Below are 20988 nucleotides of genomic sequence, written 5' to 3'. Positions count from 1 at the left end.
AGACTCCTGAGGCAGGCACTGTTTGCCGAAACACGGTACCGTGTTGAGTCTTATCTACCATTAAAGAACATTTTTGTACTTTTCATCTCCTTGGTTTTTTGAAAGTGTCTTGTTGATCTCGCTACTTCCCTGTTTTTGCATTCCTCCTCTCGTAGCGGATCCACTTTTGTGGTTGTCCTTTGGTTAGAACTTAACATATACCATAAAGTTGAAAACTGTGTTAAATATCTACTGTCTCAAATGTTATCCACAACACCCTCCTAATTTTGAAAAGTTGCCAAAAATTATGCATGCAATTTAATTGAATAACGAGCTCATTAGCACCTATAATTAGCTTTTTAGCAAGCAATTATTGACAATAATTAGATTTAATTAGAATGTATATGTGTACTTGATTTAATTAGCATTTATGTGCATAGCATTTATGCGTGCAATCTGAAAAGGGAGTACAGAAATGAGAGGGTCATGGGCGTAACAGGGGTGTTCTTAAAATTAACGCACATTGTTGAAGAATAATGGGGATGGTGTTCACATTTGCACAGGACAAACAAAAGAAAAGTGGAAGTCACCAAAATTCCAATGGCCGTACACGTTTAGTTAAATTGGAATGCATTCCAGAAGAGCTGAACTTATATGGCATTTGCTCTCAGCTTTGAGATAGGTGACATAGTTTGTCCTGAATTATAAACCTCTTTCTACCCTTAAGTGAAACATTATTAGGACCCCTGGCGAAGGCCTGCACGCCGAAACACGGCCGTGTTGTGTTTTACCGTATTGAGGTTTTATGGACTATAAAATTGTTGGACATTTTTGGACTCTTTGTGATTACTTACAGTCTTGAACATTTGGACATTGGGCGACTTCCACTTTTGTTTTGTCTGTCCTAATACTGTTTCATTATCTCCTGAGTTAACATCCAGAAGGAGAGTTTGTTTTTTATCTCATCACGTACATGGTCAGAGGGAATTCTCCGAGCCAATATATGTTGTGAATTTTAACTGTGACCCCTGAGGCAGGCGCTCTTAGCACCGAAACACGGACTGTGTCAGGTCCTCTGTGCAAGTTGGTTAATAAAACGTCTTCAACATCATCTCCCGAGTTGGTTTGTCCATCAGTCAGCCTCTACACTCTTTGGTTTGTTCTATTTTTCGTGGAGGTTTCTCCTGTCCTTTTTGGTCCTAGGTTTTATAAATGCCCATGACTCACCCATTCCATGCCTCCTTTTCCAATCTGCATCTTAGAATGTACATGCAAGTAAATTCTACTTAGGGAAAGGGAATGGGACTTGAAATACCATCTTTCTGTGGCTTTTGCAACTACATTCAAAGCAGTTTACACAGTATATACAGGTACTTATTTGTACCAGGGGCAATGGAGGGTTAAGTGACTTGCTCAGAGTCACAAAGAGCTACAGTATGAATTGAACCCAGTTCCCCAGGATCAAAGTCAGCTGCACTAACCACTAAGCTACTCCTCCACTAGCAACATTCCATGTAGAATCTTCAAATAGTAGCAACAGCAACATTCCATGTAGAATCTCAAATAGGGAAAGGGAAATGGGACTTGATATACCGCCTTTCTGAGGTTTTTGCAACTACATTCAAAGCGGTTTACATATATTCAGGTACTTATTTTGTACCTGGGCAATGGAGGGTTAGGTGACTTGCCCAGAGTCACAAGGAGCTGCAGTGGGACTCAAAACCAATTCCCCAGGATCAAAGTCTGCTGCACTAACCACTAGGCTAAGTGAGGGAAGATAGCTGGAAGTGCAACACAGACATTGGTTTTATGGTTATCTGGCTGCCATGCTAGTGTAGCTCGATATATAGAAATAAAGACTAATAAATACATTGTAGGTGAAACCTTTTTATGGGGGGAAAGGGAAATGGGACTTGATATACCATCTTTCTGAGGTTTTTGCAACTACATTCAAAGCGGTTTACATATATTCAGGTACTTATTTTGTACCAGGGGCAATGGAGGGTTAAGTGACTTGCCCAGAGTCACTAGGAGCTGCAGAGGGAATTGGACCCAGTTCCCCATGATCAAAGTCCGCTGCACTAACCACAAAGCTACTCCTCCACTTAATACCAATTAGTGTCAATAATTGCTTGTTAAGTAGCAATTATCGGCGATGATTGGCTTGTTAAGATTTGTGTGCGCTAATTAAAATATGACCTGATTTGCACACACAACTCAAGTCACACTACATAGAATCTGGGGGTTAATGCGTGTTTTACCACGCAATAACTGATAGCACAAAGCTGCATTAAGAGACTTTGCGATATTTTTGCAGTTAGCATGCAGTATATCACATGTGTCAGCGGTATGGCATGGGTAGAGATGTCCCCCGGATTCTATATAGTGTGCCTAGAGATCCAATTTTATAACAATGCGCATAACTTAACAAGCTAATGAGCACTGATATCAGCAATTAGCAAGTAATAATGAGCACTAATTGGCACTGTATAGAATTTAGGTGCACAACTTGCTAAGCATATTCTATAAAATGTGCACCGAACTTCTAACGTGCACAGGCAAAATGGGGCGTGGTAATTGGTGGGGAAATTTACTACTACTACTACTTATCATTTCTATAGACGTACGCAGTGCTGTACACTTGAACATGAAGAGACAGTCCCTGCTCGACAGAGCTTACAATCTAATTAGGACAGACAAACAGTACAAACAAGAGATAAGGGAATATTAAAGCGAGGATGATAAAATAAGGGTTCTGAACAAGTGAATAAGGGTTGGGAGTTAAAAGCAGCATCACAATGGTGGGCTTTTAGCTTAGATTTGAAGACGGCCAGAGATGGAGCTTGACGTACCAGCTCAGGAAGTCTATTCCAGGCATATGGTGCAGCAAGATAAAAGGAACGGAGACACACCGCTGATTTCCTCACTGCTCAGCCAGGACGGGAGGGGGTTTGGTCAGCTGACTGCTTCAGCTAGCTGAGCTTGGGCATCCCCACCAGCAAAAGTAAGATTTAATGCCACCGGAGGGTGGCGGAGAAGAGATGAGAGGAAATGTGTGGTCCCCCAGTCCGCCCCTCCAAAAAAATGGACCTCTGTCTACACCCCTGCCTAAGACTGATTTCAATTAATGTGATTACATTTGCCACCTCTTCTGGAAGAGGGAGTAAGCACAAATGCACTAACTGCACAGTGAAAATGTGTGGAAAGTGCCGTGGGCTGACAGCATTACACAGTCCATCCGGCTGATATCATTTAACCAGCCAGGAACGGCACCTGGCCGGTTAAATGGTGCTTAGCTGGCTATCCGGAGATATTCAGTGGGCAATATCCATCTATCTCCCGCTGAATATTGCCATTTAGCACTTAACGGATAGCCGGTTATATTGCACAGTATCCGCCAATTTTCAGCGCATCTCCAGCTAAGTTTTGTGGCACCACGTCAATAGCAGGTCTATCTTTGGAAGGTCTAACGCTAAATATCGACTTGGCCAGTTAAGTTCGAACCATCCAAAAATAAACCAGATATTCGATGCCAGTCACCAGAAACGGCCTAGCACAGAATATCCAGGTTTAGCGCTGACCAAGGGATGCATCCCGGCTACCTCCCACTGTCTGAATATCAGCTCCCATACCTATTCTCCACCCATAAACGGCCAAGTTAACAGAGCATGCACACACTAATTCAGTGTTAAATGCTTAGCATTTTTGCAAAATGGCCTCTGAGCTAAAATATGTCAAAACCATAGCCATATATCTTAAGTATTTGGCCTTAAACTATCTTGCTGCATACTTGGCTAGGGCTTGCTATGCTTTCAAATATTTTGTTTTTGTTTTTTCTGTATTGTAGAATCTGTTCTCAAATAAATGCAATTACATGGTGATAAGGTTTGGAGCGCAAATTCCATACACCGGCTGTGCCAAGTTTTGTAATTCAACAATAACGGTAAGGCCTGGGTTCTGTGTCTACAGCAGTGCAACGAAGAACATAGAATTTCCCCACTGACAATTACTAAGGGGTCGCAAGAAAATATCTCCGTGCAATGAATTGCATAGGTGTGCGTCACGGAAGATGCACCTAGGTTTGAACAAATAGAGCTTCTGAGATTCACTGAATTGTGTATGTAGACAGTGAATCACAATTGTAACCTCCGACTCCAGATTTACATATCATGGAAGTGCCCAAGCAATCCATTTATCTGTCCTGAATGTCATCAACTAACTATCAACCATCAACATTCAATGTTAGCTAAGCAGTATCTTTTCTGTTCTTGCTTTCCGTAGCTATTCAAAAAATGTAATAGATACTACAGAATTATGAATGGCATATCTCAGATTACAATCATTGATATCTGATAAAGCAAAACACAATCAGACTGATATCATACTAACATAGTAATATAGTAAGTGACGGCAGTCACATTCATGATATTATTTACTTGATCATGGTCTTTCTTTGGTGTTTCCTTTAGAGTGACAGTCAACTGCATGCCCCCCGATGACGCTTTGCATTTTGAGAAAGTAGTTACCGCTACCGCTAGTTGGTAATGGGTGTGTAATTGCAGAACAGCAGTTTGGGGGATTTGATATTAGCCTAACTTTCCCCTAAGGATGTTCCATTCCACTCTGGAGCTCAAGCTTTCCAAAGCTGTTAGAATGCTAACGCACAATGGTACGATAAAATCCAGTTTGAACAGAACAAAGTAAATCTGTAACTACAATGAAGACTTCCAAGACCTAGACTGTTGCCTTGTTGTTAAACTGCCTTAGATCATTTTACAAAGGCTTTTTCATGCATAAATGTTGTTCTAAGTGCTTGAAAAGCCTCTTCTAAAATTACCCCAGACATACAAATATCCTATATAATAAAACGCATCTCCAACATTCTGAAGCTGACTGTATGGCTGAGGCATTCCTGCTCTCTGTATCCATCTCCTGAATTGACATCACGTACTTCCGGGATCGTCACAAGCAGAAGTGACCAACCACACGAGGATTCTCGGCTTCAGAATGTTGGAGGTGCATTCTATTAAATAGGATTGGTCAGTTCCTTGAAGCACAGCCAGAGCTCAGCGTCCTGCACAGTAACACTCAGACACCAGAGAGATGGAGGGAGGGGGGCCTGACACCAGAGGGGGGGGAGGTATCTCTTTCACACACACACTCTCTCACTCACTCTCACAGTCAATGTCTTTCTCTCTCTCACTCTCATACATTGTCTCTCACAAACTGTATGTCTCACACTGTATCACATTCACTCTCTATGTGTCACACAGTCACTCACACACTCTCTTGGTCTCATACACTCAGTCTCACAGAGAATCTGTGTCTCACACACACTCGCACACACTGTATCTGTGTGAAACACACACTCTCTCTCTCTCACACTGTGTCTCACATACGCACTTGCACACACTCTCATTCTCACACACACACTCTCTCTCTCACAGACACACTCGCACCCAGACTCACTCTCTCTCACACACACAGTCACTCTCACATACACTCTCTCAAACATACACACTCCGAGGAAAACCTTGCTAGCGCCCATTTCATTTGTGTCAGAAACGGGCCTTTTTTACTAGTGTTCTATAACAAGTAGATGTGTGCAACCTAGTTATAGGCATTTTGAGGGGGAGGAGTTTAGTCAGAGTGCACACAGAGTTACATAGGGGGAGGGGAGGGGGATTCAATAAATGGCAACCAAAGTTAGGGACAGCAAAAACTGGAAACAGCCAGGGGGATAATGATGTCACCGGAACCACTCTTTGGTTATAAATTTTATTGTTGACCCAATATAGCCGTGTTTGGACAAGTGCCTGCATTAGGGGTCCTTGTTTCTCAGTGTGAGTAAACATAATCCCTCCGATATTCAGCACTACATAACCGGCCAAGAATGACTCCTGGCCAGTTGAATAGCACTTAACCATCTATCCGCCAATATTCAGCTGGAGATAGCCAGTTATCTCCCACTGAATATTCTCGGTCACACACGGTATTTAGAATACGCTTAGGCATAGTTCATGCGACTACATCTACAAGCATCCAATTACACCAACGAAAAGCTGGTGTAAATCCACACATGTAGATTTACGAACACAGGCCCGTATTTGATAACAACACGCATAGATCTTGGAACGGCCACAAAATGCCCATTTCCATGCCCCCATGCATGCCCTTTTTTGCCTTCATACATTACAATTTAGGCGCAGTACATTACAGAATACACTTAGCAATGTACATGCGTAAATTCACATTTTTGCCAATTAGTGCTCATTATCGCTTGTTAAGGGCTGAATATCGGCCACACCCGCATATGCTCCGGGTGGCCAGGCCACCCAAAACTATCCCCAATATTTAGTGCCGATGCCTGGATATGGCCCAGCACTGAATATCAGGAGATAATTTAGCCGGTGACAATCAGCATATTAAAAAACGCGGACCACCGCTGGTTGAATATCGGGGCAGGGGGATGAGCATAACTTTTAAGATCCTAAATTAAAATGGATTTTCAGCTGAAAAGTTATGCTGCTAAATTTCGCTGAAAATAGGGCACAAATTTAGGAGGCTAATCTAGGATCATAAATTTAGGAGCTCACATTTTCTGAATTTCTGGCCCATCATTTTTGTATGATTGTGGGCTAAGGATTGTAAAGGCTAGGATTTGATCATCATATGCAAATCATTGTATTTCAGGTTCCTAAGTGTTGTAAAGGTTTCTATGGTCCAGACTGTAGTCCTTGTCCAGGAGGATATTCCAACCCATGCTCTGGAAATGGGGAGGTAAGACAACTTTGTCACTGATCATGCTACTCTCTAACTTTAACCTGATTACAACCCTACAAATATAACTAAGAGGTCAAGTGAAGGTTACACCCTTTCCTTCAAGAAAAAAATCTCAACTGACATGATTCATAGAAAATATACCGAACATTTTGATAAACAACACAACATTTATTTATTTTATTTATTTTCAGTACATTTATACCCCGCCTTTTGCCACAGTGTTGCGGTCCCAAAGCGGCTTACAATAAACTTATTAAAAATAAATAAAAACAAATACATTGCAGTTACATTTTAGTAAATTAGAGTGGGAAAACAGGGAAGGAAGGGAAAAGAAAGGGAAAAGAGAAAGGGAGACAGAGATGACCGACGAAAGTCCAGCAAAATGATCCCCATTCCGGACTGCTGCAGGGCCCAGGTGTTACAAATGAAGCTGGAGACAGGCATCCAGGCGACGGAGTCATCAGAGCAAGGAACAAGATGGCGGACCAACGGTCATCCTCCGCAGCCTCAACCATCGGGGCACTCCAGCCAGGGACCACCACCACTGCAATTCCATCAATTCAGCCGAAGAAGAAGAGCCAGGAAATTAATCCAGCTGGCTGGCAGAAGATCGCGAAGGCAGCAAACTGTCCAATAGTTAAGATGACGAGCTGGGGGGGAGGAGACAACAGCATGGCATCCGGAAGACAGCAGTCAAGCAGCAGCGCCAGGAGCTCCAGCAGAGCACGTCAGGCAGACCAGCAGAGCAGCGGCGAAACCAGCAGCTTGGCCGGATCAAGAGGAGCCCGAAGAAATGAGATCGCCAACCTAGCTAACATCCTGCGCTGAACCGGCCCCGCAGACGCCCCAACAAAGCGGGAATTCTGTATGCTGACTCCGAAGCAGCAGAAGGGAGGACAACCAGCCACCCACGAAGTAGCTAGCGCGAAAATCACAGGCAGCAAGAGGAGCCCTAGATGTAAGCGGACCCCCAGGATCAAAGTCGGACCAGTGCCCAGCCAGACCACGGGCAAGCTCCACGACGAGACCAGGAGCCAATGGATCATCTGCCCGTTAGTGGGCGGCCATCTTATTAAAATGAAATCTGTTGGAAAGTAGCTCCTAATCCAAGAACAGCATAAATACATAAATACATAAGTATAGCCATACTGAGACAGACCAAAGGTCCATCAAGCCCAGAATCCTGTTTCCAACAGTGGCCAATCCAGGTCACAAATACCTGGCAGAAACCCAAATAGTACCAACGTTCCATGTAGAACCCCAAAGAGTAGCAAAATTCTAGAATTCTAAAGAATAACAAGATTCCATGCAGAATTTCAAAGTGTAGCAACATTCCATGAAGAACCTCAAAGAGTAGCAAGATTCCATTTAGAATCCCAAGTACATAAGTATTGCCATACTGGGAAAGACCAAAGGTCCATCAAGCCCAGCATCCTGTTTCCAACAGTGGCCAATCCAGGTCACAAATACCTGTCAGAAACCCAAATAGTACCAACGTTCCATGTAGAACCCCAAAGAGTAGCAAGATTCTAGAATTCTAAAGAATAACAAGATTCCATGCAGAATTTCAAAGTGTAGCAACATTCCATGAAGAACCCCAAAGAGTAGCAAGATTCCATTTAGAATCCCAAGTACATAAGTATTGCCATACTGGGAAAGACCAAAGGTCCATCAAGCCCAGCATCCTGTTTCCAACAGTGGCCAATCCAGGTCATAAATACCTGGCAAGACCCCAAAAAAGTACAAAACATTTTGTGCTGCTTATCCCAGAAATAAGCAGTGGATTTTCCCCAAGTCCATTTTAATAATGGTCTATGAACTTTTCCTTTAGGAAGCCGGCCAAACCTTTTTTAAACCCAGCTGAGCTAACCGCCTTTACCACATTCTCTGGCAACGAATTCCAGAGTTTAATTACATGTTGAGTGAAGAAAATTTTTCTCCGATTCGTTTTAAATTTACTAGTTTGTAGCTTGGCACTTCAAATTAGGTGCCAGAAAAAATTCACATTGTGCTATTTAATAAAGGGTGCTCCGGGATGAGCAACCTATATTGAATAGCCCTTAGCATAGATTTTCGTGTCCAGCTTTGGATGCAAGGACTTATGCCTGCTGAAATCTGTCATTTATTTATTTTTAATCTAGTGTAGAGATGGCATGAATGGAAATGGGACCTGCATTTGTGATAAAGGCTTTTATGGATCACAATGTCATTTCTGCTCCAACCCAAATAAATACGGGATTCGTTGTGATAAAAGTAAGTTGTGACTTCTCTTCCTTTCCAGCTTGAAGTTCTGTTAGTTCATCCCTCAATATTATCATGAGTTCCCCTCCTTTCAGAGCTCCCTCTAGTGCCAAACTGATATATAATCTGTGATGTGCTGCCAAAGAAGCACCTGTAAAAAAACACACACACACAGGTGAAAACTAGATCCTAATGCTAATTCAGATGTAACACCATGAACCAAAGCAAAGCCATAAATGAGAGTACATCAAAACTGAAGTATGGTCACAGTGCACAGCTGTTACAACTACCTTAAATGCCACGAGAATGTGTTCTCTTAGGTTTCCACAGCTGGTGTCATGGACATTGTGGCTGTCCAGGTCATGCAGTGTCCACCATTTCAGCCATCATTCTGTGGCTTTCTTCACCCTCAAGAAAACTAGAGCATGATGGCTGAAAACATCTGCTCCACTTACCCAGACACAGCAGGACCTGGACAGCAGCAATGGCCATGGGAGTGTGTAATATGTTTTTCTGCCACAGTATGAGCTTCAGTACACCTATTCACCTGACTAACTGCCAGGAACATCTTTTCCTTTGCACAGCCTCATAGCATCCATGATTTTTTCTTTCTTTTTTTTTCCTTCTACATTGTAGCTTGCGCTTGTGTGCATGGGACATGTGCTAATCGAATAGATGGTGATGGGAACTGCTTTCCTGGATCATGCAAAAGTGGATATGCTGGGATACTCTGTGATAAGAAGACTGTTCCATGTGGACCTCTTGTTCAGTACTGTCATGCACATGCAAACTGTGAATATAGTGATGGGGTACCTAGGTATGATATAGTCAGCATAATTCCATGGGCATAAAGGAGATAATTCTACAAAGAGGACATCAAGAATGCTCATAACAGAATCTGGGTGCCCAGATGCTGTCATAGAACATTAGCTAAGTGCATAGATCAGTGATACCCAAACCTGTCCTGGGGGAACCCCTGTCAGTCAGTGGAGGAGTAGCCTAGTGGTTAGTGCAGCCATCTGAGACTTGGCAAACTGGGTTTGATTCTTACTGCAGATCTCTGTGACCAATGTTCCCTCCAAGCAGAACATAAAAACAATTGTTCATATATTTTAGGATAACACGAATAGAGAGGGTACAACAGCATAAAAGAAAAGCAACACTGGGCCTTTAAGACTGGTACAATTGAAAATCTTTATTGATGACCCGACACGGGCCGTGTTTCGGCGTGAAACAACGCCTGCCTCAGGAGTCAAAGAGAAACTCTGTAACATGCACGTGGTATCTCTTCAATGCCCCGACATCTGGTAAAAATATATATATTCGCTGATGGCCACACGGGCGAAAATAGAGGTCAATAAAAGAGCCGTCTCATATATTTTAGGAACATCACTCACAGATTTTACATGGTTAATCACAAAACTTGGTTTTGTTTTGTTTTTTTTATGCTATATACAGAAATGCATTGCTAATACTGGCGCTCAAAAATTGTTGGTTTTAAAAATTTGTCAGTCACACAAAACAAATGTTGCACACACTAGGCCACTCCTTAGAGGAAACATAGCCTGTGACTCAGCAAGTCACTTAACCCTCCATTGCCCCAGGTGCAAAATATGCACCTGCATTTAATATGTAAACCACTTTGATTATAATCACAGAAAGGCAGTATATCAAATCAAATCCCCTTTTCCTTTTCATGAGGTGGACTGGCATACCAAGGAGGCAGTGTCTACAAACTGATCTCATGAATTTTCATTGTAGATATCCTAAAAACCTGACTGACTGGCTGGGGGTTCCCCAGAACAGGTTTGGGAATCACTGGCACAAATTTTGGGCACATTTATAGAATTGTCCCTTATACTCTGCACAATGTTTTCCTATCTGTGACAGATCATAGGTTATTCAAGTCCTCCAGTTAGTGCATCTGCAGACTGTTAATGCGTTGGGTTTCAGGCATTAACAAAACTAGCTGGTATTGCCGGTCTCTTTCCCTTTCCTCTCCCCTCCTTGCACTCATTTTGTCCTGGCTCCTCCACTCCTGCTTCCTCCGCTCTGCATGCAGGCGGCAACACTAACAACAAATAGAAAGCAAACATGTAGAGGACTGCCCTATGTGTGTCACTGCTGGCTCTGGCAATTCTACCTCTCTGTAACAGGAAGTTACATCAGAGGGGGTGGGACCAGAAGAGCCTGCAGTGGAACACATAAGGCAGTATTACATATGCCTGTCTTCTATTTTCTGTTGTTGTCACTGCTGCTGCTGGCATCAGTGGCATAGTAAGGGGGTGGAGTGCCCTGGGCGCTGTTTTGGCAGGAACAGGGCCTCCACCCAGCAGCAGCACAGCAGCCCAACATCTCAGCGATGGAGGTTCTGTTAGCTGCACCCCCCCCCCCCCCCCCCCCCAGTGCCTCTTAAGTGCTTCTATTCTTTGCTGCCATTTACGCCAATTAAAACCTGGCATAAATACCCATGTCTTATTTAGGTGCGCGTAATTTTCAGGAGTGCCCATGACCAGGCTATGCCCCTCCCATGGCCACACCCCCTTTTATGATCCGTGTCTTAGAATTTACGTGGACCACTTTACACTTAGGAAGTTGCATGCGTAAATTCTAATTAGAGCCCATTAGCGCCAGTAATTACTTGCTATTGGACAATTATCAGCGCTGACTAGTTTGTTAAACAGTAAAGGTGCGTGCGCAAATCGACTACGCATGCAGATTTGCACACGCAACTTTAGTCACTGTTTATAGAATCTGAGGGTACTTGTATATTCAGCGCCACTATAGAAGCTGAAATATATGGGTAGTGTATAGAACCAGAACAGGGGCGAACCAAAGAACTTCCAGCAGTCGAGTATGAAAAACATTCTTTAACTGACAAAGCACCAACAATGAAAAAGACACGACACGGCGCCGTGTTTCGAATGCTGGAAGTTCTTGGGTCCACCTCTACTCTCGTTCTAGGTCATTTTTACTTAGAGGTTTTTTACTTTCCTTTTGGTTGGTATTTATATGGGTACTTTGGTCACTCTGGGGGTCATTTACTTAGGCACGCTTGCGTCTTTAGCGCACTAAAAATAGGAGCACGCTAAATGCTAGAGACGCCAATCTATTCCTATGGGCGTCCTTAGCATGTAGCACGCACCTATTTTTAGTGCACGCTAAAAATGCCAGCGTGCCTAAGTAATAGCAGGGCTTTTTTGAGGGGGTACTGAGTACTGGCACCTTTTCCATTGTCTGCTAAAATTGACCCACAGTCCCCAAGTTTTAATGAAAGAGCTCAGGCTCTACACATTCTGTGACTGGTTGCAGGGGGCCTGGCTATTGTGGGGTGGGTCCCTCAGTGATCACCCCACCCCTGAAAGGTACTCATTTGAGTATCGGCACCATTTTTACTAGAAAAAAACGCACTGAGTAAAAGACTCTCTATGTCAGCACTTTCCCCCAGACTCTATATATGGCACCCAAATTTGGGCACTCTGCTGAGATGTGTGTGCAAATTAAGTGGTTTAACAATCTCTCAACCAATTATTGATATTAATTGGAACTCATTAAAATTTGTGCATACATCTGGCTGCCCTGAACGCCTATGCTATAAAGAGTGTACACCCTTTATAGAATAGAGCTTAGCACTGATTTTTTTTTCAGTGCCCATTTTTGAGCGCTATTTGTAGAATTACACACACTCACTCTCTTTGTTTAGTTTAGGCCTGTTGCTCAGAAGGCCTGAAACTAACCATATATATTACCTAATGAGCAGCTGAATATTGCCTCTATTTAGATCATTGTTCAGTGTTATTGGCCCCACCCTTCAGAAAGCCTTACCTTCACCTCTCCGCACCAAAAGTTTGTTTACGAAATTTAAAAAGAACCTTTTTATTCATATAAGTCATTGTTTCCTCTAAGCTGAGCCAGAGTCACTATCACATTTTCAATAGTGAGGGACAGACAAACTCTGCAGGACTCCAGTGAACCTGCCTGTCTCTAGTAATTGAAAACATAATATTGAAGCACCCCCCCCCCCCCCCCAACTGGCAGCAATGCAGTTGGAGGAGTCCTACTCAGCTTAGAGAGAATGGTGCATGTAGCCCATGACATGCTGCTGCCTTGCCCGCTGATCACTGACTGGGGGAGCCAGTGCCCCAGCTCGGAGTCACTCTCTCCTCTTCCTTATTCTCTTCTATAAGAACTGTAGTTCTTTTCCATTTCCTGAACTATATACATTGTAAACTACTCTGAAAGCTGCCTTAAGACCCATATATCAAACCTCATTAAACATTTTGCTCACACCTTTTCCAGTAGTAGCTCATGGTGAGTTACATTCAGGTACACTGGATATTTCTCTGTCCCAGGAGAGCTCACAATCTAAGTTTGTACCTGAGGCAATGGAGGGTTAAGTGACTTGCCCAAGATCACAAGGAGCAGCAGTGGGATTTGAACCAGCCACCTCTGGCTTGCAAGACCGGTGCTCTAACCACTAGGTCACTCCACTCCAGAATCTTGCTATTCTTTAGGGTTCTATATGGAATGTCACTACTCTTTGAGATTCTGCATGGAATCTTTTCACTCTTTAAGATTCCAGAATCTTATTTACTTAGATTTTACTCACACCTTTTTCAGTAGTAGCTCAAGGTGAGTTACGTTCAGATACTCTGGATATTTCTCTGTCCCAGGACGGCTCACAATCTAAGTTTGTACCTAAGACAATGGAGGGTTAAGTGACTTGCCCAAGATCACAAGGAGCAGCAGTAGGATTTGAACCAGCCACCACTGGATCGCAAAACTGGTATTCTAACCACTAGGCCACTCCTCCACTTACCATTGTTCCACCAAAACCTCACTTCTTATTACATGGATAGTACTGAGCTATTCAGTCTGATTTTCAGCTAGAAACTATCATTATAAGTTCTGAACATACATGGATAGTGAAATTAATTATACATTCACTGGCCACTGGTGAATGTATGGCTTCTTTTAAATACTGGGCCTTTGGTGTGAGAACATCTGATCACATATAGGTGTTGGCACACCTCTGCTGTCTCGAAATTTTCCAACTTGTGTGCCTTTATGAAAAACCTGCAGAGCCCCATTTTAGGTAGGATATCAGAGTTGACATATTCCAGGTCAGTATGGGGCTCATTTTCAGAGCACTTAGACTTACAAAGTTCCATAGGTTACTATGGAACTTTGTAAGTCTACGTGCTTTGAAAATACGCCTGCACGTGTACAATTCTGATAGTATTTCAGAATAGGAGCTGTCAATGTACAGCGTGTTGCAACAAACAGAAATGCGTATGTATGTGGTGACACATGCAGTGGGAACATCCATTTTACAATGGTAAACATGGAAAATATCAACAGGGATAAATGGGTATGTGTCAGCACTTATGTGTAAATTGTAAAATATCAACCTATACATGTGTCAGCATGCACATGTGCATGTCAGTCATTTTGTAAAAATGCACGTGCAAACACCACTCATGTGACCCTGAGGCCTCAATACTTCCTTAATTCCAAATCGGAGGGGCCAATAAACAATGGGGAAGTATTTATTTATTTATTTATTTATTTATTGCATTTGTATCCCACATTTTCCCACCTCTTTGCAGGTTCAAAGTGGCTTACAATGTAGCGTTCTTGCTGGTATGGAGAATACCTTCCTTAATCCTTCCCGTAAAGGGCTGGCAAATATGTATTCTTTCACAAGACATGTGCATGCAAAAGTGCAGGTCCAGATTTGTGGATTGTCCCATTCTGGTCCCATCCAAGCCCCACCCACATAATACCCAAGCCACCCTCCCCCCCCCCCCCCCCCTTGTAGTTTAAATGATTTGCAGATATTCATGTGTAAATTCTAGCTTTCTAAAATCAGATTTTGCACATGTACATCACAAATATTGCTTCTAAATTAAGAGCACTGATGTTATTCTTGCAAAGTTCTTTCCATAGTACCTGCAGACTGATGAAAATTGCCCACTAAATGTAAGACCGTGAGTCATTGTATTTCACTTATGTATTCTCTGTTTCTCTGATTTGTAGCTGTATTTGCAAACCTGGATATGAGGGAGATGGAATGACATGCGAAGAAGTAAATGTCTGTTCTTCGTCAAATAACAGTTTTTGCAACAGCAATGTAAGTATCTGCCTCCCATTGTCACATGACCTCCTTCCAATGTCCAATGTATTCCTCCAATTCATCCTGGGGGAGCACCAGTCTCATCCAGGCTTGCAAGATATCCACCATGTATCTGCATGAGGTAGATGTATGCACATTGCCTCCACTGCATGCAGATCTATCTCATCCATATTCATGATTCAAATCCAAAGTAACTCCTACTCTCTGTCAATAAATTTATAATAGTTTTATTGAAAACAACAATGTTACTAAAAAAAATTTATATTCTCATAGTAATCCAACTTTTATCCTCTTCATTACCATTTGCACACCACTCTCAACCACACAAGGACTGCCTACTTTATAATTCTTCATATCTTAATCCTTTAACACACTCAAAATTTCCATTATGGATATATGTTGTTGTTACATTTGTACCCTGTGCTTTCCCACTCATGGCAGGCTCAATGCGGCTTACATGGGGCAATGGAGGGTTAAGTGACTTGCCCAGAGTCACAAGGAGCTGCCTGTGGCTGAAGTGGGAATCGAACTCAGTTCCTCAGCTCCCCAGGACCAAAGTCCACCACCCCTAACCACTAGGCCACTCCTCCACTCCACAAGTATTGATGTTACTTCCAAGAAAGGTTCTTCTTTAAAAGGACACCCTACTCTTTGTTTCCCAATACGTGTCCATCAAAAATCGTGGATACAACCACACTTAACTGGCCTTCAATACTCGATCATATGTTCCTTTCTTCTGCAAATATCTCTGGTTTCAACAAATAACAGTTCCACATGTATTTCCATATTCCATGTTCATGTCTTGCACAAATTCGATCAATCACAATATTCTTCCGTTGCCAATATACAAAGCTTTTCACTGCTCAGCATGTCATCAAACCCTACACAAATTTGCATTTCGCTTATTGCGTCATCAGGGGTTTTGACTACAAAACGCAAATTAGTGAGGATGTCAGATACACATCTACCTAAATATATTAATACAAGTTTTATAACAAAAAACTTTAATCACTCCATATTCATGGTGCTGCATGTAGTCACATTCATGCATGCTACTGACATGGCGTAAGCATTCGCACCTACATTTAGGATTTGGCGTGCAAATTTGCCATTATAAAATACAAGCTTAGTGCTCAGGTTTTTGGCGCCTAATTTTAGCACCCTTTGTAGAATTTATGTATTTATTTTACTTTATTGACCAGCTTTTTGAACAAATTCACCTGAGGCAGTGTACAGCAAGAATAAGTCAAACATAGGCAATAAACAGTTACAGCAGTATAAATATAAGTATATAAGTATTGCCATACTGGGAAAGACCAAAGGTCCATCAAGCCCAGCATCCTGTTTCCAACAGTGGCCAATCCAGGTCACAAATACCTGGCAAGATCCCAAAAAAGTACAAAACATTTTATACTGCTTACCCCAGAAAGTAGTGGATTTTCCCCAAGTCCATTTAATAACGGTCTATGGACTTTTCCTTTAAGAAGCCGGCCAAACCTTTTTTACACTCCGCTAAGCTAACCACCTTTACCACATTCTCTGGCAACGAATTCCAGAGTTTAATTACACATTGAGTGACAAAATATTTTCTCTGATTCGTTTTAAATTTACCACATTGTAGCTTCATCGCATGCCCCCTAGTCCTAGTATTTTTGGAAAGCGTAAACAGACGCTTCGCATCTACCCGTTCAACTCCACTCATTATTTTATAGACCTCTATCATTATCTCCCCTCAACCACCTTTTCTCCAAGCTGAAATAACAGTACATAGTGTGCTACTTAAATTGTCAACACAATACACACTAAGACATTGTAACAGAGAGCACAGAGTGTGAGCAGAGGTGGAACTTATACATAGATAAGATAAAGTAACAGGGGTTAAAAATAAGGGGACTAATTTAAAGAAAGTTGTACATGAAGTCAGAAAGGCGCATGAGAATAATCTCAGCTAGGGTACAAGTAGATAAGCAAGTCCTGCTATAGTATGTGCAGCAGGTGTCACTCCTTGTGTGTGTGTGACTAGCAAGTTAGTTACTTCTTCCATTAAAGGCCTGGTAAAGAGCCAAGCTTTCTCCTGTTTCTTGAAGTAGAGTTAGACTGCACTGAGTAAAAACTTTCAGGGAGTGCTTTCCAGTGTGTGGGATCTACTCCTGAAAAGGGTCGCTGACAGGTGTCATATCGTGTAATGTCCTTTGGAGAGGATATGGTTAGGGATACTCCTTGGGAGGACATTGGTGGCCTTGGAGGTGTCTAGAGGGAGATCCTGCTCTTCAAGTACTCTGGCCCATTTCTTTTAAGGGCCTTGAAGATCAGGCATACAGTTTTAAATTTAGCCCTGTATTAGACTGGTAGCCAGTGAAGTTTTTGCAGAAATGGCGTGATGTGGTCACGTCACTTACAGTCTTCTGTCAGTATTGCTGCAGCATTCTGAATCAATTGGAGCTGGAGTAAAGCCTTTGTAGTCAGACCAGCATAGAGTACATTACAGTCATCCAGTCTTGATGTTATCATAGCATAAACTACTGTGACAAGACGTGCCTTCTCAGTGTATGGCGAGAGGCAGGATAGACCAACATAGAGTGCATTACAGTCATCCAGTCTTGATGTTATCATAGCATAAACTACTGTGACAAGATGTGCCTTCTCAGTGTATGACGAGAGGCAGGATAGACCAACAGAGAGTGCATTACAGTCATCCAGTCTTGATGTTATCATAGCATAAACTACTGTGACAAGATGTGCCTTCTCAGTGTATGACGAGATGCAGGATAGACCAACATAGAGTGCATTACAGTCATCCAGTCTTGATGTTATCATAGCATAAACTACTGTGACAAGATGTGCCTTCTCAGTGTATGGCGAGAGGCAGGATAGAATTGCCCCCTTAGTACAATTATCAATGTATGAAAAAAAAACTACCTCTTATTTCAAATTGTGCGGAATAGACTTGCTTTCAGTGCATAATATAGTGCCACATATAGGCTTTGATTGCCGTGTGGTCAATACTGAACTGGCTCAGCGAGCACATTAATGTCAACACTGGTGCTGGAGCTTAATTCAATATATACATTCAGTGCTGTTTTGCATATACCATACTGACACTATCCATTTAGGGCCTTAGTCTATAAAGGTTATGCTCCTAAATTTATGCTTCTCATTTAGGGCCTATTACTCTCATAGATTTAGCATACATTTAGGACCATAAATTATACTCATAAATTTAAGAGTGTAAATTTAGGAGCATAACTTTATATCATATAAGTTTGATGTAAGAAATTGACCATGTTATGATGAACTTTTGGTCTCCTTTACTCTTGTTTAGTATATTTCTGATCAGATAGGTTTTACTTAATCTCTTGCAGAAGATGGAGAAATTAACCATATTGAATGAACTGAAATTTGTTTTCACACACTGAGATAATTTTTGGTTTCTCTATTCAGGCAAAATGTATTCCAACAGGCCCTGGAACTTACAACTGTGTATGTCTGCCGGGATGGGCTGGTAATGGGCTGGACTGCTCAGCAATCAATAATTGTTTCCTACCAAATAATGGAGGTTGCCACGCTAACGCTACCTGCATTTACATCGGCCCAGGTCAGGTACGTATTGCTTCACTGTGTTGTAGTAGACATTGGTGGTTATTTTAGGAGCTCTATTCTTGTTTTGCACATCTGAGAACCAGCATTTAGATGTCCGCATTGCAGAGACGTCAAAATCCCAATTTAAAAAAAGCAAGATATGGACATTTAACACTGCAGTACATCCGTATGGCAAGGGGGCGTGGTCTGGGTGTGTTTTGGGTGGGACAAAGGATGTCCAACTCTGATCACAGAAAAGGAAGGGACGTCCAAGTCTAAAAAGATGGATGTTGTTATTTAGACCTGGTGCTTGACCTGTCTTGGTTACAGAAAGGTGCTCTGACTAAGCAGCTGCCCACTGGAGGGATTAAGGCACAACACCTCTTTAATGCCCCAGTGGTTATTGTCCCCCTCCCTCTCCCATGAACGTGAAGCTGCCAAGGGATACCAGGCTCTATGACAGCTCCAGATATTATGTCATACAGATCTGAGAAGTAGCTTAATTGCAATGGACTGAAAATCAAGGGACCCAGGTGCAAATCCCACTCCAGTATTTTCTTTTTAATTTTGAGCCCTCCAGGGACAGAAGAATACCTACTATATCTAAATATATAAGACACCAAAAGGCTATTGAAGTGGTGTACGTTTAGGTACAGTAGGTGATTTTCTGTTGCTAGAGGGCTCACAATTTAAAAAAAAATTCACAAACAGCTGAAGTGGGATTTGAGCCTGGATCCCCTGATGTTCAACTGATTGCTCTAACCATTAGGCTACCTCTCTGCTCTGCATGGATGTCCATGTCCCTTGTTGTTCCCGTTCACAGGGCCACCGAGAGGGGGGGACAGGGGGGACAAAAGTCCCGGGGCACGGGCCTCCAGGGGGGCCCGGCGCCGCCTGGCTCACCCTCTGTCGCCGCCTGGCCCGCCCTCCGTCACTCCCAGAACTAACCTTAAGCCTAGCAGGTCAGGCCACTCCTTCCTTCCATGTCCCGCCCTCAACTAACGTAACCTCTGCAAGGGCGGGGCACGGAAGGAAGGAGGAGAGGTCTGCCCTGCCGCTGCTTGCTGCGAAGTGAAAGGAGGCTTAAGGTTAGTTCCGAGGGCCCGGCCCGATAGCGGGTGGAGGGGGGCCCGGCGACCTCGGGTGGGTGGGCGGCGGGGGGGCCCGGCGATCTCGGGTGGGCGGCGACCTCGGGTGGGGGGGAACGGCCTTGTCCCGGGCCCGGCTCCGGCTCTCAGCGGCCCTGCCCGTTCATAATTTGGAAATTTCAGTTTGTAACTCGGATATTCACGCTGGACATTCACATGCATAAGCGGCCAAAATGCTGTCATTTACATACTTTGTTTTAATTCTCCTCTGTTCTCTTTCTTTCTATCCCCTTTCCTTACAATTTGATGGTGTTTCTTTCTAATTTTCCTTTGGTTTTACTGATGTACATTGCCTTGCAATCTTATTGAGGAAAAGCGATTCAACAAGTTTTAACAAACCACCATAGCCATAAACCTGTAACTAGGCAGTTCCTTATACAATTATAAAATTACCTCCCTAATGCATTTGAACCTAGGTCTTTAGAGCGTTAGAGTCCTGTTACAATGAAAGTCCTTTTGCACATTCATTATTGTGTTTTAACCCTGCTGTTTGTTTTCATTGTAGAGTGACTGTGAATGTGGAAAGGGCTTTCGGGGCGATGGGATTCAGTGCGAGCCAATAAATAATTGCCTGGAACAAGAACAAAGATGTCACTACATGGTAAGTTTCCTTTTTAGAGACCATTTTCTAAGAAGAAGTGTGATTGTGCTGCGTTGACCATAGCTGTAATGCATTCATTTGTATAAAAATGTTGGCTGGAAGACTGGAAACTCCCCCATGAGTTGAAGATGATCCTTATTTTCCCTTTTGGTTGAGATTGAAATATTCTGCCAGGAAAGGACCTGTGAACAGCAATTCTATAAGAGGCTGCCCACAGTTACACACCACATGAGAGCATAAATGTACATTTTCGCAGGTAAGTGGTAGCAGAACATCTAAGCGTGAGTCTGTAAGTGTGTGTGTAAGTGGCATAACATGTAAATGTAAGAGGGATGTTCACATGGGTGGGACTGCCACTTACACATGCAACTTACAGAATACAGTAACCTATATGCACCCATGGTCACATTTGGATGCCGACAGTATCTGGAGTAACTCTGGGTGCCTAAATATAAGGCACGCCAATACTAGGGTACACTAGTATTCTACAACGCTATCTAGGCACCCAGGTGCTGTTATTT

The 20988-nt window shown here is 42.8% G+C and overlaps 1 protein-coding gene across 1 annotated transcript in view; it reads left to right on the top strand.

Moving 5' to 3' along the window:
- STAB2 (stabilin 2) overlaps positions 1-20988 on the top strand; it is a 270647-nt gene that overhangs the window by 98654 nt on the left and 151005 nt on the right. The window contains exons 20-26 of the mRNA XM_030214413.1: positions 3827-3922; positions 6673-6759; positions 8904-9015; positions 9640-9820; positions 15043-15136; positions 18581-18739; positions 20372-20467. Of these exons, the coding sequence (XP_030070273.1) occupies positions 3827-3922; positions 6673-6759; positions 8904-9015; positions 9640-9820; positions 15043-15136; positions 18581-18739; positions 20372-20467 (825 nt within the window). The remainder of the gene's footprint in view (positions 1-3826; positions 3923-6672; positions 6760-8903; positions 9016-9639; positions 9821-15042; positions 15137-18580; positions 18740-20371; positions 20468-20988) is intronic.

The sequence above is a fragment of the Microcaecilia unicolor genome, chromosome 9 (assembly GCF_901765095.1).
Source record: "Microcaecilia unicolor chromosome 9, aMicUni1.1, whole genome shotgun sequence".
Classification (NCBI taxonomy): domain Eukaryota; kingdom Metazoa; phylum Chordata; class Amphibia; order Gymnophiona; family Siphonopidae; genus Microcaecilia; species Microcaecilia unicolor.
This window is presented reverse-complemented; position numbering and strand designations above follow the sequence as displayed.